The 24,125-nt window shown below is 54.7% G+C and overlaps 1 protein-coding gene across 13 annotated transcripts in view; it reads right to left on the bottom strand.

The window, feature by feature from the left end:
* The window catches only part of LOC105483137 (Rho guanine nucleotide exchange factor 10 like), a 180,456-nt gene that overhangs the window by 45,005 nt on the left and 111,326 nt on the right, over nt 1-24,125 (bottom strand). For 9 of the 13 annotated variants that reach the window (XM_071099483.1, XM_071099497.1, XM_071099489.1 and 6 more), the window contains 7 exons: nt 20,652-20,797; nt 18,586-18,600; nt 18,148-18,329; nt 15,449-15,564; nt 14,764-14,891; nt 13,155-13,255; nt 4,678-4,799 (listed from right to left, as the gene is read on the bottom strand). In XM_071099483.1, coding sequence (XP_070955584.1) covers nt 4,678-4,799; nt 13,155-13,255; nt 14,764-14,891; nt 15,449-15,564; nt 18,148-18,329; nt 18,586-18,600; nt 20,652-20,797 — 810 coding nt within the window. The remainder of the gene's footprint in view (nt 1-4,677; nt 4,800-13,154; nt 13,256-14,763; nt 14,892-15,448; nt 15,565-18,147; nt 18,330-18,585; nt 18,601-20,651; nt 20,798-24,125) is intronic. The other 4 variants (XM_071099499.1, XM_071099494.1, XM_071099492.1 and 1 more) reach the window with 1 other exon arrangement.

Here is a 24,125-nt window from a genome sequence, read left to right on the forward strand (position 1 = left end):
AACTCAAATGGCTCCTTCATGGGCAAGGCCCTGGCCCTAAATGTCTTGCCTATGCCAGGAAGCTGGGAAGTCAAGGTACCCTATGCAGAAGAGAAGAGGGGAGCACAAGGCTGTGAAGGGAAGCAGCTTCAGGTACAGCCAACCTGGCTCCAGCTCCAGCTCAGTGGTTACCATCTGGATGGTACTGAACAAATCAGGTCCTCACCTACAGAGCAGAGACCCTGAAATCTCTCAGGATGGCCGTGGGGACTGGAGAGGGAAAGTGTAAAGTACCCGGCCCAGGGCCAGGTACCCAGTTACCCCACAGCTGCTAAGGCTTACCAAGGGCCTCCCATGGGATATTCTAGCACTTCACACACCTTAGCTCATTTCATCACCGCAGCAAGGCTATGAGGGCGGAGCTATCACGGATGAGCAGAAGACAGGGTACATGGCCAACAGCAGTTCTGGCTGAGGTTGGTGAAGGTCAAGACACAGCCCAATGGGCTGGTGCTTTGGCCTAAGCAAGCCTGGCCACAGACTCCCTGTGGGTCTGGGCTCCCAAGATGCTTGAGTTTTAAAGCATCTCAGAGCAGGCAGCACCCCCAGCCCCATCCCCAAAGCCCTGTCCCCCGGCAGGCTCTGAGACTGACAGTCAAGGAAACGGGTTTGTGCTGAGCCCTTCCTGCCCACCTGCTGCCCTTCCAGGGAGAATATTCCCCCTTGGATGGAGCCAGGGCTCCAAGAAGAACTTTCAACACCCCAGTAGTCAGGCCTTCAGAAATGCCACAGAACAGACTCCGGTGTCCTTTCCTTCCTGGGGACCAAGGTGTCCTCAGGTGTTCGCTTCCATTTCTTGAGCACTGAGCGCACCCCATGCAACTGGCTAAGCACCTGACCCAAATTGTATCCTTTAATCCTCATGGTGACCCAGTCAGGGAGGTGCTGTGACCACCCCAGTTTAAGATACCATGAGCTGAGGCAGCATTCCTGATGTCACACTGTTGGGACTCAATCCAAGGCAGGTGGCCCCTGCTGATGCTTTTTCACGCCCCCGGCCGATTCCCTTGAGTCAGAAGGCCTTGGTGTGGCCCAGTGTGGGTAGCGGCCACTGTCAGCACAGACGAGAGACCTACTCCTGCCTCCCGCCCCAACACCCCGGTCCCTTGAAGGAAAGAGCCCAACACACCCTCGTCCACTGGTACAAGAGTACTGACCCTGTCTACACTGTGGCCAGCAACTCCCTCTGCCCAGCCCAAGCCCTCCCTAGACAAATAGTCTGGACCACTGGTTGCCATGAGGTCAGCCAGAGCTGGAGTCACCCCTGCCCCAGGACCACCTGGAAACGTGGTGTGCTGGAAGGGGGCCTGGGCAGCGGTTCACACACTCACATCTGTTTCTGCAGTAATTGGACAGGGCCTTGGAACTCCAAGGCCCTAATTCATCAGGCTGCCAGCACACAGCTGATGGGGCACATGTGTCTGGACTGGCGGGGGGTGGGGTAGGGTGTGGGCAGAGTGGGATGGCAATTTGAGGCCTAGCAAGTGTGGTCAGACAGGCTCTGCTCTGGCTTCTGGGAGCTCCACAGGCCCCTTACCACAGAGAGTCACTTGCCGCCCTCCACTAGCCCTGGCGCTCCTCAGGAGACAGTGAGCTGGGGCCAGCAGGACTGAGGCTTCTGGCCTACCTATTCCTGGGCCCTGAGAGCTCACACTGAGGAGGTTCGTGGGCCCTGGTTCCCCAGGTTTGAGGTGGCAGAGGCTCCCCACCTGGATGGGGGTTTCTTTTGGGGAGGCCCTGGAGGCAGTGGCCAGTCTGTGACTCCACCACTGGGGTCTGATCTGTCAGGGCTCAGCCTGCATCCTGTGCTCTCAAGAGACCCAAGGCCCTAAGGGATACAGGAGAATCCAATGCCCATCATAAAAGTCACCCAGGGCCAGCCTTCTGCAGGGATGCCCTAAGGCCAAGCTGGCCGCAGCCACAGTGGGCCCTGCTACTCCCCACTCCATGGTCGCTGCCTCCAGCCCAAGGCCCCAGGGCCCACAAGTAACCCCCAATCTGGCATACCCCATCTATCACCAGTTAAGCCAGTCCCACCCCAACATATGCCCAACGTGTTCCCACCTCCCTTGCCCAAGGCCTCCACCAGGGCTGGGGCACTGGTGATAGACAGGGCACCTAGCTGGGGTACAAAATTTAAAAGGGCACCAAAAACGCAGTCACAAAAAATATATAGAGAGAGACAGAGTAAGGCAAATCAATATTAATGCAAAAAATCCACAATGAATAATTACTTAAAAGTTTAAATACAGACAAAACTTCACCCTACACTTGTACAACCCTGGCTCACTCGCCTCACCCTAATCCTGGCCCTTTGTGTATCAAGAGACAAAAAGAGTGACCAAACCACAAGCAGAAATTTGCTGATTTGGTTACATTTAAGCACTGCATTAAAACCGTATTTATTTTAATTATTGAGATTTTTGACATCTGCTGGAATTTTGTGCCCGAGGCAAGGATGCCTTACTCCAGTCACAGCCCTGGCCTCCGCCCACGTCAAGTCTTGTCACGTCTCAGCAGGATCCTGAGCTGAGCTCTGAGCTGCTCCCTCTATAGCCATTCTTTTTTTTTTTTTTTTTTGAGACAGGGGCTCACTGTGTCACCCAGGCTGGAATGCAGTGGCACGATTTCGGTTCACTGCAACTTCTGCCTCCCAGGTTCAAGTGATTTTTCCACCTCAGCCTCTCCAGTAGCTGGGACTACAGGTGTGCACCACCAAGCTCAGCTAATTTTTGTATTTTTGGTAGAGACAGGGTTTCACCTTGTTTGCCAGGCTGGTCTCGAACTCCTGACCTCAAGTGATCCACCTGCCTTGGCCTCCCAAAATGCTGGGATTACAGACATGAGCCACCCCACCCAGCCGACATCCATTCCTTTTGTATTATTTACTTATTTATTTGAGACAGGGTCTCACTCTGTCCCCCAGGCTGGAGTGCAGGGGTGCAATCACAGCTTACTGCAGCCTCAACCTCCTGGGCTCAAGCGATCCTCCCATCTCAGCCTCCCAAGTTGCTAGGACTATAGGCTCGCGCCACCACACCTGGCTAATTTTATTTTTTATTTTGTAGAGATGGGGGTCTTACTATGTTGCCCAGGCTGGTCTCAGACCCCTGGACTCAAGTGACCCTCCCACCTTAGCCTCCCAAAGTGCTGGGATTACAGGCATGAGCCACCACGCCCAGTCCCGGTATCCATTCTTATCTGCAATTCACTGTCACACACCAGCCAGAAGGATCCAAAAAATGCAAATTATAAATCAAATCGTGCTAGTCCCCAGCTTGGGAAACATCTGTTTCCAAGGCTTTTCACTGTTCTGAGAATGAAATCCAAAGCTGACCCAGCCTGCAAGGCTGGTGTGGTCCAGCTCACCCATCAGCTGACCTCGGGGCCCGCCCTCTCTCCTCCCGCCTTACCTGGCTTCCGCCACTGTTCCTGCTGCACCCTCTGTGTGGGTTTGTCTACTGGGAATATCATTCCCATCCCTGGGCTGAATCCTTCTTGCCATTCAGGTCTCAGTTTAAATGCCACCTCCTCCAAGTGGCCATCTCTGAACCTCAACCCACCCATGTATCTATTGTGGCCCCGATGTCTTTGTTATGCACCTCACTCTTTTCTATTTCCTTTGGTTTGCTGGGTTTTTGCCTCTCTCTCTCTGCTAGGATTCAAAGCTATATAAGGGTTGGGACCTTGTAAGTCTTAGTCACTACTGTATTCCCAGGGTCTAACACAAAATAGGTGCTCGAAAAATTACATGCAGAATGGACAAGTGAACAAATGAACTCACATCTCAAGGATTTGTTCTTTCAGCTGTTTAGATCCCCAGTCTACAGCCCAATCGGCACGTCTCTTGGGGCTCACCAAGCTGAGCCTGGGTCCCCAGCTGGTGCTCCCATCCCTGCAGCTGAGACGACCTCATCTCCCTGGGAAAGGGGAGGCAGTAGTTGCTCCAGATGGAGGGCGAGCTAGGACAGGGTATAAGGCCAAGTAACCCGTAGGGGCTGAACATCCTCATGGTTAAGACCCTGGGTGTTGTGATCAGGCAGGGCAAGGTTCAAATTCTTACTCGCTGTGTCCTTTTTGGAAAATCATAGCACCTGTCTTAGCCTTAGTTTCCTTATCTGTGAAATGGATAGAGAAACATCTACTCGCAAGGTTCTTACAGATATTACAATAAGAGAATGGCAGGAAAGAACCAGGGGGTACAGCAAGTGCTCAATACACGGGAGGCCTGATGGCACATCAGGGAGCATCCCACAATGAGGGCAATCCCTGCACCAAAGCCAGCTCCTACCTGGCAGACCACAAAGCACCCAACCCACAGGGGCTGGCACAGCCGCTTCGGTATGATCTGGAGCCATGCCATCAACAGATGAGATCATTGCTGTTTATTATCTCAAAATAATGGAATTTTCCAGTCACTTGACCCACAGTGGTCATTCGCCTCCATTTTTTTGGTGGGAAAGCTAATTCCCGAAGCAACAAAAAGGCTCGACCAAGTCTGTCAGTAAGAATTTAGAAGCCGCAGCTGGAACCTGAGCCTTCCCTGCTGTGGGCGCTCCCTGGAAACTCTGGTTCTCCCAGGCGAGGGGGAGCCGCAGCCACCTTCGAGGTCGGCTCAGCAAGATCCGCTCCACTCACCTGCAGGCTGAGTGCCCGGGAGGAGAAGGCAGGGATGCAGCAGGCCAGGATCGGGCACCAGAACGGGGCTTTGCTCTTCTTGTCCTCATCCGGGCATAGCCAGCCTGGCTGGTTCTCCTCCCCTACAGCAAGAGGAAGGAGGTGGGTAGAGCTGGTCAGAGTCCAAGGACCAACCAGGCCATGAGGAGCCCTCCAAGCCCCAGGGAGCCACTGCAGGCCCCAGAAGCCTGGCCCCATCCAGTCACTCCCCACCCTACTCCTGCCAGACTGAGATGAAATCCAGCCTCAGGAGTGAGGCCGTGGCCAGGGTCTCAGGCAGGGAGCTGAAAAACTTAAGGTCCCAGCTTGACCATCCTACTGCTGAACAACCCTGTGCAAGTCACCCCAACTCTCTGAGCCTCGATTTCTTTGCCTAGAAAATAGGAATGCTAGAAATGCTTTTGTCCTGTGGTTGTTATGAGAACCAAATGAAATAATAGATGTGAAAGGGTTTTTTAAAAAAAAATATTAAGATGCTGAACAGAGTACAGATCCCTGTTGCCTTGAATTTCTGCTGCAGAGTAGAAGATAGACCATGAATGATCAGAGGACAGGAGGCCGCCATTGTGGCACTCACACTTGACCGTGGTGGTGATGGAAATGCGGGAGAATTACACTCCTGCTTCCTTCAAGACTATCCTGAAATTAGGAAGCCACCTGCCTCCAGTTCGCCCACCCTAGCTGTGCCTCAAAGCTCCCAGGGACCTGTTACAAGTACACATGCCTAACCTGATCTCAGACCCAGGACTCACCACGGGAGATCACCGTGCTAAAGAGCATCTGCTAAACCTCGTTCTTTATGGAGGCTCCTTTACACGGCTTGGGGCTCTGCTCACACGTCCCCTCCTCCGAGAAGTCCTCTCTGACTACCCTGACTACAGTGGCCCCTTCTCTCAGGAATCACTCTAAAGACCCTGTCTTACTTTCCTCACAGCCTTCATAACGATCTAAAATTATCTGTGGTTCATTTCCATAAGTCTCTAATGTGAAAGCTATAGGCAGTGGGGGTCTGCACTGTCTCATTCACCGCTGTCCCGCTGACACCCAGCACACTGCAAGGCACATAGTGAGTGCTCAGAAAACATGGCTGGAAAGAATGAATGAAAGGAAAGAGGGAGGAATAAACCACTATCTGTTCTGAAGAATTCTCCCTGTGGAGGATCCCTTCCTCCTTTACGCTCCCTATGAGGACTCCCTTCCAGGAAGCCCACAGCAAGGATGGGCATGAGGAAGACGCCACCTACTATGCGCCCACACATCAGGCACCACACTGAGCGCCACCGTCTATGCCCTGGCTTAGTCTTCACAATTGCTGAGCAGAGTCAGAATCATTATTTTCACCCCACAGAGGACGACACTGGCACTCAGGGATTTGGTAACACAGCCAGACCACAGCCATGGCTAGGGGGCAGCACCCAGATTCAGGCCTAGGTCTGAAACCCAAGACTGAATTCTCTGGACTAGACCAGGCAGCCTTCAGCAACCACGCCCACCGAGGCTCCGTCGCAAAGGCCTGTGGGCCCGGTGATGCTGGAGTAGCTCTGCTGCAGGCAGCCAGACACATGGACAGGTGGCCCAAGGAAGAGAGGCCACTTACTGCAGTGACCCCACGCTGAGGAGTGCCCAGAGCTCCAGAGCCACAAGGGCAGGTCACAGACTGAACCGTTGTGTTGCAACGCACTTCTCCGTGACAGAGAGGAAGCTGGGACCTACAGCCAGCCTGCCTCTCCCCTAGGAGGGGCCAGCTCCGCCTAAGAGTGCCCGCCAGCCACACCAGGGCCCCCTGACACTACAGTCGTCTTCACTCAGCAGCCAGGCCCATCCTGCTAAAACTTACATCTGGCCTCACCGTTCCCCTGCTTGGAAACATCAATGGAGACCCAGTCTGCCCAGAATAAGATCCAAACTCTCCTGGAAGAGCTGCGAAGGCCCCTTCCCTCCCCGGCCTCCTCCCTCGGCCACCAGCTCCACTGAGCTGGACTGTGCTCAGCAACCTCACTGGGACGGGCCCGGAGGTTCCCTCTGTCCGGAACTCTACCCCTCAGCTCCCCAGGGCTGGTTTCTCTCCTTCTTAGAGAGGCCTGCACCGCCCATGTCTCCATGTCTTGGCCTCTACCACCTCAGCCCACTGGAGGGTATCACACCTCTCAGAGCTACTCCCTGCTCCTCCACCAGTGTGGCTCTTCTTCCTTTGTGTGCGTGCACATGTGCATGTGTGCACGCGTGTGTGTGCGCACATGGAAGTAGGGGCTCCTCCACCATGTCGGTGTTCTGTGAAGGCCGAAACCTCCCACCCTATTTCCTTCCACACCTCACCCAACCCACTCACGCAGCGCTGGACCCACCACGGACCATCAGTACATTCAGGGACACGAACAAAAAGTCTCTTTTCTCAGAGCTTCATTTTCCAGGTTTGTCAGATGTACCCCTGACATGAACATTAATCTGACTCGCTTTCATCGAAGAGATCCTGCCGGGTCAGAGCGAAGGGCTGGACATGAGTGAGGAAGGACCACCCTGAGAGCAGTCGCAGGCCATCGCTGCCCGAGAGAGGCGGCATCTGAACGCCAGCACAGCAGGAGGAGCTGGAATGAGGTGGCAGGTGAGATGCTATTTGAGAAGTGAAAGACATTCCCAAATGTCAGGCATAACGACGTGAAGGCGCCAGCACCCAGCGCGCTCACACCCTCCGGCCTGAGTCACTGAGCAGTGAACTCACTCCCGAAGCGGGCCCAGAGCCGTCGTCCTCCATGTCCGGCCCTCTACCCTGCTGGGCCCTGGAAGCAGAGTTACGTAAGACCTGATCCCTGCCACTAGGGAGGAAAGGCCAACATGAGAGACCCTCAGGGAAAGGGCACGACAGCACAGGGCGCGCACATTGCCATAACAGACACTTCTACGTGCCCCCACCTCACAGTTTCCACACTGCCTCACTGCATCCTCACAGCCATCATGGGAAACAGGTCCTTCCATCCACACTCCACGCTGGCCAGCAGAGGAAAGGGGAAAGCAGGGGAAGGCCCAGGTGCCAAGGAACTAACCCACGGGGGCACCTTGCATGGTGCCTGCAACGCAGCTCGTCCCGGGGCAGCGCAGCTCTCCTAGCCTCTCCTAGCCTCTCCTAGCGTGCCGGGGCTCACCACGCCGCCTCTTGGACAAGCCCCTGGGCAGCAAATAAAGATAGGCCAGATTTGAGAGCTTGTCCCTGCTCTCAAGGAACTTACAATCAAGCAGATCCTCACCTCTACCAGACAAGAGCTCTGGTCTGGACCCCCAATTCCTCACCCCACAGCCTGCAGGAGCTAGGTGAGCGAGCATCTCCCCGCCCTAGCCCCTGTCACCAGGGCACCCAGAGCTCAGCTCCTCTCTTTCCTCCCCGAACACCCATAGCCCATCAAGTCCTGGCAATTTATTTGTATGTATTTTTTTAATGATCTGACCTTCTCCTTCCAGATGGTGCCTTCCCTGCCTGCGACTGGGGACATTACAAGAAAATGGAGTCGTTGCTCCCCATCTGCCACTGCCATTGTTCCCATCACAAAACCAGAGTGGCAGAGACCAAATGAGAAGGCTGCTGTCGCTGAAAATTGAAAGCCCGCTTGGGATAAGTGACATTAAGAACTGGCACCGACGGCAGAGCTGCGATTTCCATTTGACACTAAGTGGGGGCTTATTTAGCGCCCAGCTCTGTTTGCCAACACCCCCTGGGCATGAGAGCTCCCCATGGGACACAGGGAACAGCTCCAGGGTTGCAGATCCCCCACCACCCTCAGAACAATCCCCTCTGGTCTGCTAGAAGGACCCGGGCAGATCCCACCTCAGTCTCCAACTCGCCGTGTGACACGGAGCCAGGTACTTACCCTCTCTGAGCCTGTGGCCTCATCTAGAAAATGGGGGAAAGAACTCCAACCATATGGAGTTGTGAGCACTGGAAATCATATATATCATGCCTAGCAGACACCAGGCACTCTGGAAATAGCAGCCATGATGGTCGCTGTCCTCGCTGCTCCTATTACTGAGGGCAGCTGAGCCCACCGCAGGCCCTGCCCCGCTTCTCCAGCCCGACCTGCCTCCCAGACTCCTACTGGGCTCAGTCCCAGTATCATGCCTTTACTGCTCTTCCCGAACCTCGCAAACTTAAAGCCACCTTCAAGATACCGCTCACACCTCCCCAGCACCACAGAGATGCTGCTGGCCACAGCCACAGACGTCAGACTGGGCCAGACCTCAGCAGGCATCTCATCCAACCACCTGCCCCTACAGAGAGGGCCATTGGTGTCCAGGGAGGCCAGGCAAGTGGCCAGCCTCCCAGCTGGGGTAAAACCAGGGTCAGGCTCCAAGGCCATGCCCTCCTTGGAGAGTAGACCCATCCCTTCCAGCTGCAGGGCGTGGGCAGATCCCAGCACCAGCCTGTGGGACAGCAGTGAGGGTTAAAGGACATGATGAGGTCTAGAACGCACTTCACACGCTGCCAGGGCTGTGCTCAGGACCCAGCAGCTGGAGTCACCACTGGAAGGAAAACTGGCGTCAGTGTGATGACTACGGGCCAGGAAACTAAACCAAATGAGAGGCGGCAAGGGAGGGGAGGGCCCAGCCCTGCGCTCAGGCTCACTGCCTTGGGCCACCTGGTTATGTCCCTGTGAGTTTGGCATTGGCCGTGGCCTGCCAGGCCCATGTCCCCTTGAGAGGTGGGAATGAGGAGGGCCACGGGTGGGAGGAGCTCCAAGGGCCCAAGGGTATGGGGCAGCAATGCAGCTGTGTGGGCAGAGCAGGTGGTGCTGGGGGAGGGCACAGGAAGGGAAATCAGGGAGCCCCCTACCTCACCTCTTCCTTCTCTGGGGCCTTCCATCTACAGCCCTGTTCAAGCCCTAACAAGAGCCGAACCGGTAGAAAGAGGTAGGAAGATATCCTGGCCCTGTACTAAATCGCGTGTGACCTCAGAAAGGCCATTCCCCTTCTGAAATGCAGACACTGCTTGACCTAGGAGCCTCTCTGACAGCTCCTATGTGCCAAGGGCTGGCTGTCTAGGCATCTTCCACACACCATCTCCCCACATTTTCATGTGACCCCTGTGCAGGGGGCACTGGCATTTTCCCCATTTTCTGATGGAAAATCCAAGGCATCTCAGAGTAGTTTGCCGGGATCACAGAGCTGGTCAGTGGCAGAGCTGGGAACGGAACCTGGATGGTCTGGCTCCATTTCCCATGGTGCTGAGGACCACGCCTTACCGCCTCTCAAACCTTCCTGTGTGCCAAAGAATGCAACAGGGCCCTTGGAGATCTAGTCCAACTCACAAATAGGAAAACTGGGTTTCGGGATGGAGTCTGCCTTTCCCAGGACCACAAGGTATGGTGGTGGCCATGCTGGGGTTTGAACTGGGTCCGCAGATTCCCCAGGGCTCCCTGCCCCTCCAAAGGGCAGAGCTAATACACTCTCCCAGATCCCAGGCTCCCCCACCACATCCCTCTCCTTTCTCAATCTTCAGATTACGATCCTGACACACTGTAGTCAGGGAGAGAGAAAGATACAGAAAATAAAATAAAGGAATAACAGGCTTTGGGAATAAATGTTTTTAACATATTCTATTTCTAACAGGCTCATATTATCGTCCCCTCCCAAACCAGGCACTGCAGATTAAAAAAAAAAAAAAGTACTGGCAAAATAAAAGAAACAAATAATTCAAGCCCCAAGGGAACACAGGCATTCAAATAAGATTTCAAATGACTCTCCTTCCATTAAAACTTTTGCTGCAGTGAAGCTGTGTGGAGATAAGGCAGCCCAGCGTCTTCACAGGCTGCGGAGAGCTGGGGCTGCCTGAATCGCCATCTCCCATTCCTCCAGCACCAAGCCCCATGCAGCAAAGCACATGTTGTTCAAACAGGAGAGTCATCTGCCTTTAAAGCAGGTGTACACATGGGGCTTGGGCACTTCCCAGGATGGAAGTGATGCGCGGGGTGGGGAGGGGAGCGCATGGTCCAAGGGGCAGGGAAGCCACGTTAGCCTTTCTGAGGGCCAGGATTCCCAAAGTCTTCTGCCAGGGACAGGGCAGCTTCTGCTTAAAACCCTTTCTGCACACTCCAAAGGCCTTTCTGTCACCCAGAAACATCCAGCTGAGGCCAGAGCAATATCAACACTGGATCCAAGAAGGGATGGGCTGAGTAGAAGCCTCTGGTCCAGGTTCCCCCACAGGCAACCCCTCCCCATTCCTTCCCCCACCTCCACACCTGCCTCTCCCATGCCCTCTCCCCACAGCAGCCAGAATGACCCACTTAAATGAAAATCAGATCAGGACATTATTCAGCTCTCAATGCTATAATGCACAGCTTCCCATCATGCCCAGAACAAATCCCATACGGCTCTCCCTGGCTTCCCAGAAAACCTGCCCACAACATACCCACCCACCTACTTCCCTCCCCTTCATCTGCCAGTGCTGGCCACTCTGGCTTCCTTCTGTCCCTACCTCAGGGCCTTTGCACGTGCCGTCCCCATGCCTGGATCACTCCGCCCAGATCTTTGTGCAGCTTCTGAGGTCCCTGCCTCCAGGTCCCCCACATGGCAGCCCCAGGCCAGCTCTATGCCCTGCACAGCATAACTCCTGCTTGCAGATTTGCTCCCCATTTAATGTCCTCCTTCCTGCCCCTCATAAATTTAAGTTCCTTGAGAGCAGAGATCTCTCTGCTTTTGTCATTATTCTTTCCCCCATGCCCAAAATTACGTAGAGTCTCAATAGTTTTTTTCAATTAATGAAAACCAGTGACAAAGGTCCTCTTTTTTTTTTTTTTTTTTTTTTCCTTTCTTTTTTGTGAGATGGAGTCTCACTCTATTGCTCAGGCTGGAGTACAGTGGCACGATGTTGGCTCACTGCAACCTCCGCCTCCTGGGTTCAAGTGATTTTCCTGCCCAACCTCCCGAGTAGCTGGGACTACAGACATATGCCACCACGCCTGGCTAATTTTTTTGTATTTTTAGTAGAGACGGGATTTCACCATGTTGGCCAGGCTCGTCTCGAATTCCTGACCTCAGGTGATCTGCCCACTTCGGCCTCCCAAAGTGCTAGGATTACAGGCGTGAGCCACTGCGCCCAGCCAAAGGTCCTGACTTCTTTCCAGAAATGTTTGTTTTGTTTTGTTTTGTTTTGTTTTTGAGATGGAGTCTGGCTCTGTTGCCCAGACTGGAGTGCAAACTCGAACTCCCGGATTCAAGCAATTCTCCTGCTTTGGCCTCCCAAGTAGCTGGGACTACAGGCATGTGCCAGGCTCATTTTTTGCATTTTTAGTAGAAACAGGGTTTCACCATGTTAGCAAGCATGTCTCGATCTCCTGACCTCGTGATCCACCTGCCTCAGCCTCCCAAAGTGCTGGGATTACAGGCGTGAGCCACTGTGCCCGGCCTTCTGTAAATGTTTTAAAACCTGTTGGAAATGTGTGCTTCTCTATAGAAAGATCATACCAGAAACAAAATCAAAAAAAATGTCCCTGCTATTGGCTGGCATCGGCAAATGGGAACTGTGGTACATCATAGGGAATAATAGCTCTTTCTGGAGGGTACATGAGCCTCTCATCAACTCAAAAAATGGACAAGTAAAGTAATTACAACTTAATGAACGCAGTCTGCAGACAGACTCTTGCCAAGCCGAGGAAGCAGAATGGACAGGGATCGAGACCGGGCTTTGGAGGCAGGCCGCCCAGGGTCTGCAGCCCAGATCTGCCCCTTCCTGCTGTGTGACCTCAGGCAAGTCCCTGCACCTCTCTGGGCCTCAGAATCCTCAATGGAAAAGAGATTCTCAACAGACCTAACTCTTAGGGCTATTGTGAATGTGAAATGAAAAAGATGCACATAAAATACTCAGAAAAGTGCACATAAATATCCATTTATGTATCTGTATTCGTATCATGGGGTGCACCGAAAGAAAAGCATAGTAGTGAGGTCTTTGGTCTTTGAGAATCAGTATAGTCCAACCTGCATCATTTTTCCAGGTATCATTTTTATTGAGATATAATTCAGTTACCATAAAATGCACCCTTTTGAAGTGCACATGTCACTGATTTTTGGTGTAGTCACAGAGTTAAGAAATCACCACCATCTAATTTTAGAACATTTCATCACCTCCACCAAAAAACCCTTAGCAGTCACTCTCCATTACCCTCTCCTCCCAGGTCCCTGGCAACCACTAATTTACTTTCTGTCAAGTTCCATCAATTCCTAGTTGGGGAAGCTGAGGCTCAGAGAGGGGAAGTGACTTGTCCAGGGTCACAGAGCAGAGCCTCAGGGCTCTGGCTCCGGCCCCAGCTGTTTCTCCACCACACCGCCTCCCTCCCACTCAGAAGCCTCCCTGCCCCCCACAGACCCTGAACACCCATCCTGTACCCTCACACACCCCAAACCTCCCCTCTCTGCACCCCTGCCCCCTGAGGCACTCTCCCTGGGGCTATACTCACGGAGTCCGATTTTGGCCAAATGTAACCTGTTGACCCAGGAAATCTTGCTCAGGGGGTTGGGGGTGATGAAAACCACCATAAAGCTGATGGGGCGGCCGGACCTGCGGTGAGAAGGGTGAGGGTGGATGTGTGAGTACCCACACAAGGGCTGGGCTCCCCCGGCTGTCACGTAGTACTTCCTCCAACCCACGTGCCCTGGAGATTGGGGAGGTCTGGTCGGAGCATCCCCAAAACGTGGCCAAAGAGGTTAGTGGCCTGGCAAAGCCTCAGTCCCCTGGAGGAGGAATCCCTTCACCCACAATGGCCCCCAGAGGGAGGTACCTGGCCAGAGTGGCCGAGCCACGCTCCCCAGCCTGGCTCCGGGAGCCTCTGGCTTTGTGCCCGGCAGAGCCTCTGCAGGCTGCGACTCCACCTAGTCAGCGGTCAGCTGTCCACAGGCCTTAGACACCTTACGTGTCTGACCACGTGCCTCTAGAGGGAGGAATGGGTCTCACTTGGGTCTGTTCCCAGCACCTGGCATGGGGCAGTTGCTCAGTAAATGTTTGCTGAGTGGACACATGAATGAATGAAGAAATGAATGAATCGGGTTAAGCACCAGCTTGGGGCAACCAGAGGTTGCTGTTGTCACCATACTGTCCTCTCACCTCGGAGCAGTGGGGGCCTTCCTAGCCCTTTGGGAGGTGGGCAGGGCAGTGTCACAAGCCTCTAGGGTGTGCGTGGAGAATGGGAGGCAGAGAGAAGGGAGACGGAAGAAGGGAGATGGGCAGGCCACTCGGCAGAGAGGCAGTAGATTCAAAGCTGTTGACTCCTGCACATGGTTCCCTGGGGAACCAAGCCCATGGTCCTGCCTCAAATGATAGTGCTCCAACCTTCTCTTCCTTGCAGCCACTGTGCTTGTGACACTCTATCCCCACCTTCACCCCACCCTGGAAGCCAAAACCTGGGCATTGAGCCCCTCACTGCACTGGCCTCGGCTTCAGAGTCAGACCCCATCAGGACCCAGCTCTGTCTCTCACAATGTGGCCTTCAGCCTCTCCTGTAACTCTCTGAGCCTCACCTTCCTCATCTGTAAAGTGGAAATAAAAAGACCCAACTTACAAAGCCTCAGGAGGACCAGAAAGATACCTTCCCCTGTCTCTGCTGGGCCAAACAGCTACGTCTATCATCAGTTCCACAAACCTCAGTTGGGGTCTACTGTGCACAGCTTCTGTGGTGGGCATTTTGGGGGTAAGGTAGTGCTGCGGGGAGGCTGGGTCCAGAGAGAGGAAACCCAGGGCCTGGCCTGGGGGCCTAGATAGGCTGATGTGACTGAAAAGGACATAGCGCAATGGAACTGACCAATGGCAGAGTGTCTGAGTATCCTAACAGTGAGCCAGGCTTATCCAGGATATGACCAGGGTGTTCATTCATTCATTCATTCCACAGTCTTTCCATGAGCACCTACTGCGTGCCAGGTGCTATCCCAGACACTGCCCACGATGCCTACATATCCACTCCCACCATGGCATCTTGACAAATAAGAGGGCTCCAGGTACCCTCTCCGGATCCCCTGCTCCACTGGAAGCCCAGCAGAGGCAGCAGCCCTCCCTCCAAGACCCCCTCCTCTCACTTGTCAGGTTTCCCAGGAAGCAGGAGCCTGAGACGGCATTTGTTGGCCGAGTGGATCTCTTCCTCCTTCACCCGCATCAGCCTCTGCAGGGCCAGGCACCAGTCTTGAGCCACGGTCATGTTCAGGTTCTAGGGTTCAGGAGGCGAATGAGGTTACCACACAGCCCACTGGTTCCCCAAAAGCCACCCCAGATCCTATAGGAATCACAGCACCCCAGAGGAAGGGAACTGAAGAAGTCCTGGAGCCTCACTGAGGCTGCACATTTAGCCCCAAGCAGGAAGCCAACTCGCCATGCCCCAGGCTTCCCAGCCCTGGACTCAGATCCCACCTGGCAGCCCTCCTCTGAGAGGGACAGGCCATCGCAGCCACTTCCCTTCCAGACTGGGCAGAGGCCCAGGAGGGGCCACATGACGGAATGGCCACTGTGCAGAGAACAAACAAAGACCCCACAGCCAGGGTCCACTCAACCCAAACCAGAGGGTGTACCCGAACCAGGGGCCGCACAAGAGACTTCCAGGCAGGGACACAGAGCTTCAGCAGCGACGGTTGCCTATGGGAGCTCAGAAGCCAGAAGCGCATGGTGGGCATGGGCCAGGAGAGGAGCCCCTCCCTACTGAGCTTTCTGAATCCAGGTACTGCCCACACCAGGGAGCTCAGGCCAAAAAGGCCAGGCCAGGCCACGTACCTGGTAGGTGCCGTGCAGCGTGCTGATGAGAAGCGTGATCTGCTCCACCACGGCCAGGTCCTTCTGCAGGTCCTGCAGCTCCTGGAAGAGGCGTGGGGGGCCGAGGTACACCTTATCTGGGCAGAGAAGAGACCAACTCGGGCTCAGGTGAAGAAGGCGTTAACAAGAAGCCAAGCATCTGCTCACAACAAAAAAGATCCAGAAAGTAACATTATCCAGTTCCTACCCTGCCCAGAGCACCCAGACTAGCTGGGAAGCCAGATCCTTTCAAGGGTGAAGCCTAACACCTGAGATCCAGGCCACAGTCAGTCCGTACAAAGGGCTGTACGAGACCACAAGACCAAGAGCAAGCTGTGCCTGGGAGCAGGGAGGGGCCTGCATGGGGCTGGAAGTGTGGTGGGCACTGCGGGGAGAGAAAGACAAGAGCATGTGCAAAGGCACTGTGGCTTGAGGCACCCCGTGAACAGCAAGTTGTTCAAAGACAGCCTGAGGACCTATCGTGTGCCAGATTCCATGCTAGAGACTGGAGACAGCAGTACACAAGACAGACAGGGTCCCCACTCTTCCGGAGCTTATGACCTGGGCAGGACGAGTGGTGGAAGAAGCGGTCAGTTAACGAAGGTGGGTGGTAGGAGGTGGTGGGGAGAAATATCAGGCGTGGTGGGACAGTAATGGGGTGAGTGGGCCCAGATCCCCAGTGATGATACAGATGGAGTAAGGATGAGATGGGGGTACGGGGCGGCAGCTAGAGATAGAGCAGGAGGGTCCAGGAGGACCAGATGGGAAGGCTTTGAACACCGGGCTAGGAATCTGGACTGTATTCTCTAGGCCATGGTTTTGCACACTGAGGTCTTACGAAGCCCCAGGGGAATGGAGGGGAAGCCTTAATGGGGGTTTTCATTGAGACAATGATCTGAAAAACAGGTGCGTATCCTGAGTCACCTGTGTGGAATGAGTTTAAAGCCACACTCTGCTGCCTGGTATCAAGGCTTCCATGGACTGTGGCACCTGAATGGTCACCGGGCAACAAGCAAAGAGCGTGGCGAGCTTGGGATGTGGACAATGCGCTCACATCAGAGGGGCTCTGCAGTGACCCAAACTGGGGAGCTCATGGGAAATGCAGATCCCCAAAGGGCACCCTGTGGCACAGGCACGAAAACGCAGAGGCACCTGCTCCACCAGGGCCTGCGCCACATCCACATTGTGAGCAAATTGGTTTCAGCAAAACAACATCATCCATCAAGTTACATTAATGCTGTTAATTGGAATGTTATGGTTTTGTAGCTTTATTTTTATTCAGTTTGTGGTTTGGTTTTGGTTTTATGGTTCTTCAGAGGCTATAAGCAGAAGGCGTTGATTTCAGGGGGGTTTGTATTTGTATATATTTGAATACAATATAATGAAGGGTTCCACAAGAACTTCTTTCCCCTTTAGAAGGGGTCTGGCAGTACGTGACTCTGGTTTGAGGAATGAGGCTACAGACACGTCATTGTCACTGAAGGAGGGATCCCCTAAGCAACCCTGGAGTGCATGAAGGATGCTAGACCCCGCGGCCAGCAGAAAGGAACCCTGTGCCCCAAGCGGCGGCGAGGGAGAGTGCGGTCGAGCCAGCGCAGAGGGTGCCTCTGAGGAAGGCACGTGGGCCAGAGGATTCTTCCCACCCAGCAGAGCTGCCGAAAGAGACAGCATCGGCAAGCGGGCACAGCTGTCCCAGACCAGCACCCAGACGGCAAGAGTAGGTGGTGCAATCGCTCCCTCAGAATTTCCAGAATTGTGAGCGGCCCATGAGGCAACCTCCCGGGTCAGACAGTAGACAGAGGGGGAAGTGAAACCCCAGTGCCTTTCTCACCCATGGAAGATGCCTCTGGGCACAGGGTTCCTTTCTGCTAGCCCTGCAATTTAGCATCCTGCGTGCATTCAAGGAACACTTATTAACGCCCATCGTGCCCTGCGCTCCCGGACAGGGCTGCAGCCAGGCTGAGAGGAGAGACATCAACCGGTCAATCACTCATAAAGGGGAAAATGCACCAGAGGTCTTGAGAGCACAGGAGGGGCAACCTGGCTCAGCACGAGGGCATAAGAAAAGGCTTCTCTGAGGAAATGCCATTTGAGACAAGCATAGATGAGACAAAAACAGGATGGCAGGAGAGTACTTGGCAAAAGGCACAGGCTGGAGAGGGCATGGTGGGAGGGAGCGTGGCCCATCCAGGAGCCCAGAGAGACTGGCATGGCTGCAGCAGAGAGAAGGGGCAGAGGGAGGTGAGTGAGGCAGGTGGGGCGCCCCCAGGACCGGCAATGGGAAGCCACTAGGGAAGGATGACACGCACTGATCTGACCTGCGTTTTGAAGAATCAGCCCTGGGGATGCGCAGAGGATGGACAGGGAGGGGGCACAGGTAGGAAGAAGGAAGGAGAGCAGCCAGGTAGCTGCCACAGCAGGACTGGGTGTGTGGCACCCAATGTGGAGACGGAGCGAAGTGCATGGATTGGGAGATGTACCTGCGCACACCCAAGTGAGGCCGTAGCTCTGCATTTCGGTCCAGGGTGGGGCTGCAAAACCAGCAAGAGCTTCCCAGCCAAGCTACCCATCAGCCTGTGTAGGAGTCCCCAAGACGGGGCCAAGCCTGGGTAGGAGCAGCCCAGGCTGTGGCTGGTGAGGGCGAGGGTGATGCATGCAGGGCACAGAGAGGGGGTACTCACTCTGGGCCTGCCCTGAGGTGGAGGCCTTCTTGGCGCCTGCGTGCTGGATGAGCACGTTGTCCTTGTCATAGGTGCCACCGTCCTGGCCCACCTCTACCACCTGCACCTGAGGCAGCGCCGTGTTCCACTTCACCACGTACTTGGGCCCCAGGGGCACCAGGCTGCTGATCTCCAGCTGGCCCCTGTCGGGACAGAGAGGACGAGGCCGTGGAGAGGCCGCAGCCACCCCGCCCCAGGGCTGGCCCAGGGCAATGCTCCTCCACACCAGCTCAGCCAGGCTTCACGCAGCCCCAGCGCAAGACCTCAGGCCAAAACCAAGCCAGGCAGAGCAGGGAGCCCTCACCAGGGTAGAAGCACCAGGCGCCCAGGGCCCAGCCCCATGTCCAGAACCACATGCCACCAGAGCCCCAGAGCCCCGGAGCCCCCTGAACCGCGTACCTGTGGTTGGCAGGCCTGGGAAAACAGACAAGAAGGAAAGGGAGGTTGTTATTACAAAGGAGTGGCTAATCTGGGGGCTGTGACCCCATGGGGGGCCGGCCATGGGGCTGGAAGGGCAGACAGCCTCCTGCGGGGAGTGAGGGCATCAGAGGCCAGGTGTGGACAGAGGCGGGCCTTCCTTCATCTCTAGGTCTCACAACAGCCCCGCTAGGAAGCTTGGATGATCCCAGACAAGGACACTGATTCTCAGCCAAGTGAAGTGACTCAGCCTAAATCACCCAAACTGATTCCCCAACACTGGGCCACTAGCACCCCACTTTGCACTTTGCGCTAGAGCAACATGAAGGCAGAGAGGGTATTCATCATACCGCGGCACCGTATGATGTCCAGGATATAAATGGGACTGAAGAATTACCATCTTTGATTGAGTGAGTGAGTAAATGAACGAATGGGTCAGCCACAAGCCCTGCCCAGACCCATCTGTGACAGAGGCTTCCTTGCCTGAGTCCGTAACCAGGCCCTGAGCTCCTGGAGGCGGGGGCCAGGTCTCGGTCTACATTCAATAGATTCATAGACGGGTGGACAAATGGGTGGATGGTGAATGAGTGCGCAGGTCCTGAAACAGCCCTGTTTGTCCCCTTTCAGGACTCGTGATCGGTAACCACAGAAAATCCCCAAACCTACTCTGGCCAAACCCAGGAAGGCCCAAGCTGACTCAGTCCAGAGCCTAGAACTGATTCAGCTGGGAGGCGGGAGAGCTATGCTGAGATTCACATTCTACCGAGGTGATTGTTTCCCTCCTAGATTTCGGTGATTGTGGCCATACTATTGCTTCTGTGATGCTTTTTTAAAGTGGTGTCAAGGTGGGGCACAGTGGCTCACGCCTGTAATCCCAGCACTTTGGGAGGCCGAGGCAGGCCAATCACCTGAGGTCAGGAGTTTGAGACTAGCCTGGCCAACATGGTGAAACTCCGTCTCTAATAAAAAAACAAAAACAAAAAAAAAGCTAGGCGTGGTGGCGGGTGCCTACAATCCCAGCTACTTGGGAGGCTGAGGCAGGAGAATCGCTTAAACCCGGGAGGCGGAGGTTGCAGTAAACTGAGATCGTGCCATTGCACTCCAGCCTGGGAGACAGAGCAAGACTCCATCTCAAAAAAAACAATAAAATAAAAAAATAAAAATAAAAATAAAATAAAAGTCTTGTCAAATATTGAGAGCAGAGATTCTCCTAAGAGCCTGGCTAGAAAAACCACCGCTGAAGTTCTCAGGGAGCATTTGATAGAGGGTCCCCCGCAGGACCAAGCAGGGGACACGAGCAGGTGAGCCGGGCAGGGCAGGAAGGCTGGAGAACAGCAGGGCCCAAGACCCAGCACCAGGCCCACGTGGCCTCGGGCAGCCAGGCCCCAGAATGTTGGATCTCTCCTATGTCTCACCCGTGGTTTGGGCTCCCTGTGTGAGTAAAACATAAGATACCCAGAAGCCTAAAGCAACTGACGGGCCACATCTTCAGGCTCCGGCCTAAAGCCTCGCCCTCACCCCGCACCAGGGCTCCGGCTCCCAGGCACAGCCCAGCAGCCGGGCTCTGGGCATTTCCACAACCCCTGGCCCAGAACCAGGAAACCAGGCTCCTCTGGGCTGATGACGATGCTCTGGTCTGTGGGGGAAAGGCAAAGGCTCACATTGAGAAATTCTGCAATCTGGCCAGAGCAAAACAGATTTGAGTTAAAGCCACAGGGATATGGGGTAGACACAAGGAAGAATCTCATGAATTTCAGTGTGGACAAAACCACTGTTTAGTCACCAACTGCAGAGTTCCAGAACAGACAACTCTGTACCATGGACAGCTGTGTGCCCAAGGCTGAGGGCTGCCCCCGATGACTGCTCCAGGTACTTCCCAGCATTGGGGACCAGCGGCAGAGCAGGCCGAGAGGGATGGAGAGGAATATTGGAAATCTAAACCAAGCTCATGTGGGGTCCCACTGCAGTGGGCGGCAGAGAGACTGGAGTAGGGCGGGACGGAGCATCTAGGAAGGGGTGCTTGCCCCCTCCAACCCAGGCTCACTTACTTGAAGTTGATGTTGGCGCAGACAAGCATGTCATTGAGCAGGAAGACCCGACGCTCCTTGGACTTAATTAGCTGCCCACGGTCACCGTACACGGTTTCCGTCAACGTCTCACACAGGAGCAGCTGCCGCTGGCCCGAGGTCAACAGCTGGGGGAGGGGCAGGGAAGGTCAGCATCAGCATCGTGGCCCGGCGGCTTTACCACGCCACAGACCCAGAATCCTCCCATGGTGCAGAAAGGGAGACTGAGCCTGGGAGAGGCGGAGGAGGTGGAGCTACTCCTTCCATCCCTGGGTGACAAGATGCACTGGGGAGGAAGACCAGAGGACCACACGCTGGGGTCTCCTTTCTGGGGAGGCCTTAGGGAGTCTGAGCATTCACCAGCACCCGTGTGGGCCCAGCAGCCAGTGCCCCCTTCTCAGATGAGCCAGCCATTGCCAGCCCCTCTCTGTAGGGATTCTGCTTGATTGCCACTGCCAAGGACACAGCTCTGGAGTTACAGAGGTAGCTCTGCCCCCGTCCCCACTCCTGCTGTGAAGCCCTCGGGCAGGTCACTTCGTATGTCCAAGCCTCAGTTTACTCAGCTACGAAGTGGGGGCAATTACCTCTACTGTTCACACAAGGTAATGAATATGTGACCAGGTCTGGCTACACGATTCTTGGGGTCCAGTGCAAAATGAAAACATAGGCTCTTGTTCAAAGTGACTATGAATTTCAAGATGGCCATAACAAAACATGAAAGCAAGCATGGCGCCCTTCTGGGCACCAGCCGTGTGTGATGGCACAGGTCCCGTGTGATGGCAAGGGTCACACGTGAAGGCACAGGTCACATGTGATGGCACGGGTTACTTGTGAAGGCACAGGTCACATGTGATGGCACGGGTCATGGCCTGAGAGGCCAGCCCTGTATGTGTGCTCCATAGACAGCTCCTGTCTGTGATAGTCTTTCTGGTGGAGCAGGCGTGGCCTTGTGCAGGGGACCCCAGCCTGCCCCCCAACCTGTTGAAAGCCTTGGCCTGTCTCGCCTCTTAGGTAGCCTCATGACAGAGTTGGAACAGACCTGCCAGTCTATAACACCACCTTCTGAGGACAAAGACTTTCACACCCCAGGCATCGGAGCAGGCGCTTGGCAACCTCAGGCTGGATGTCAAGACCCCCCTGCTGGTGTCAGGGCCACTAACTCACCCAGGGACCCCCTGGGAAAACGTCTTTTTTCTAACGGGGATTTTTTTTCGGGGGGAGGGAAGATATTCAGCAAAATTCATTCCCAAAACCCGTGACTCTGACGACAACCATTACGCTCCCCTTCCTTCCCCATCCTGTCTGGGAAAAGGACAGATCACCCCAAGCCTCCCCGGGAGAGAAAAAGACAGATCACCCCCAGGCATCCCCAGGAGAGAAAAGGACAGATCACCCTGAGCCTTCCTGGGACAGAAAAGGACAGATCACCCCGAGCCTCTCCAGAGAAAAAGACAGATCACGCCCGAGCATCCCCAGGAGAGAAAAGGACAGACCACCCCGAGCCTTCCCGGGAGAGAAAAGGACAGACCACCCCAAGCCTCCCCGGGAGAGACTGCTGTTGTTCTCCAAAGCATCATCTCTCTTAAGTCAACACACAACCAAAAGTCCCAGTGGGACCAAATGCCCAGTGTGTGCCAGGCACTGAGGACAGCACTCAATATTCCACATCTCATTGAATCAGCTCAGCAGTCCTTGAGGCCCTCCCCATTGCCCAGGTGAGGAAACCGAGATTCCAGGGGTAAAGTGACCTGCTGAGACCCGCCTGCTGTTGATTGACAGCACAGGACAGAGCAGGCCATGTTCACCGTTCCCTGCATTGAGCAGCTAGTTCATAGTGTGACAGGAGCCGGGGAGGCCCCGCCGCTCCTAACATGCAGAACTCAGGGTCCTCCATGGCTGCTAAGGCCAGGCTCCACCTCACTATTTCCACAAGCAAACCAAATGCCAACTCAAGAGAGCACTACTTGGACCCTGAAGACAGCAGGGCCCCCCACCCCAAGGGCTGACCAATGTGCCAAGACCCAGAACTTGGAAGAGGAAAGTCCCCTGGGCTATGGCAGTCAGCCCCTGCCCCTTTGGCAGATTAAAACCAAGAAAAAGAAAAAGAAAACCAGGATGTTGCACAAACGTCCCCTTTGGAGGCTCCTGCGTAGGCTATTTTGAAACAGCTGGCATGGTTCCGTTTCGGGTTACACCCAGTTTCGTTTCTGCTTCTCCCTGGGTGTTGGTGATAGGGACATCACTGAACAGGTCACAGAACTGGCCAGGACTGTCCAGGGAGGGCCCTGGAAGGGAAGCCCAGGGTGCAGGCCCCACCACACTCTTCCTAACATCTCACACGGTCCAACCCACCCTTACCTGGCAAATGGAGAAACGGAAGCTTAGAGCCTCCAGTCCTTTGCCCAACATCAAACAGCCAGGGCCCACCTCACAGAACAGGAGAGGGCAGAATGGCTCTTTCCAAGCAATACAGAATTGATTTCCTCCTCCCACGAGGCCTCTCCCCACTGCGGCTGCAGGGGTGTATGAGGCAAAGCAAGAGAAAGCCTCTTGGTCACCAAAAAGGGAGCTGAAGGTGGGGAGAGGAGAAGATTCCTGAGCACAAAGGCCAGCACAGGTGGCCATGGCTTCAGCGGGGCTGAAGGCTTTTTCTCCCGAGACATTCCAAACTCGAGGCTTGTGTGGGGGATGGCTGAGTTAGTCCTGCCTGGAACCAGGGGGTGGAGAGTGACCCTGCCGCTCACGCCCAACCTGAGCCACGTGGATGGGGACATCCCGAGGAGAGGGCGCTGTCCCCTGCCCATCTCATCTTCCCCAGCCCAATCCTTCAGGAGTAGGTAAAGTGAACTCAGATGCCTTAGAGGCCAGCAGGTAACATCAGTGGGAAAGGTGGGTGGGGACCAAGGGGAAGAGGTCACCAGCCACTCAGGGGGCTGGTGCCGCGTGGGAAGGTGGGCCAGTGAGCCAGCTCTTCCTACCCTCCGAGGAGACCCACAAGTCTGAATTTTATACGATCCCTCCCAATTTTTAAATGTTGGCAACTACTGCCATGTTCTTAAAAATACCGTGTGGGCCAGGCACGGTGGCTCATGCCTGTAATCCTAACACTTTGGGAGGCTGAGGCAGGAGGATCACTTGATCCCAGGAGTTTGAGACCAGCCTGGGCAACATAGTGAGACCCCATCTCTACAAAAAAAAAAAATTAATTAGCTGGATGTGGTCACTCATACTTGTAGTCTCAGCTACTCGAGAAGCTGAGGCAGGAGCCTCACTTGAGCCCAGGAGCTCAAGGCTGCAGTGAGCCATTATTGCACCACTGTACTCCAGCCTGGGCAACAGCATGAGGTCCTGTTTCAAAATAAAATGAAAATGAATATTAAATTAAATAGGATAAAATACTGTGTGGGTCACAACACAACCTGCAACGTGAATTTAGCCTGAAGCAGCAGAGTCCAA

This window comes from Macaca nemestrina, chromosome 1 (assembly GCF_043159975.1).
Source record: "Macaca nemestrina isolate mMacNem1 chromosome 1, mMacNem.hap1, whole genome shotgun sequence".
NCBI lineage: Eukaryota > Metazoa > Chordata > Mammalia > Primates > Cercopithecidae > Macaca > Macaca nemestrina.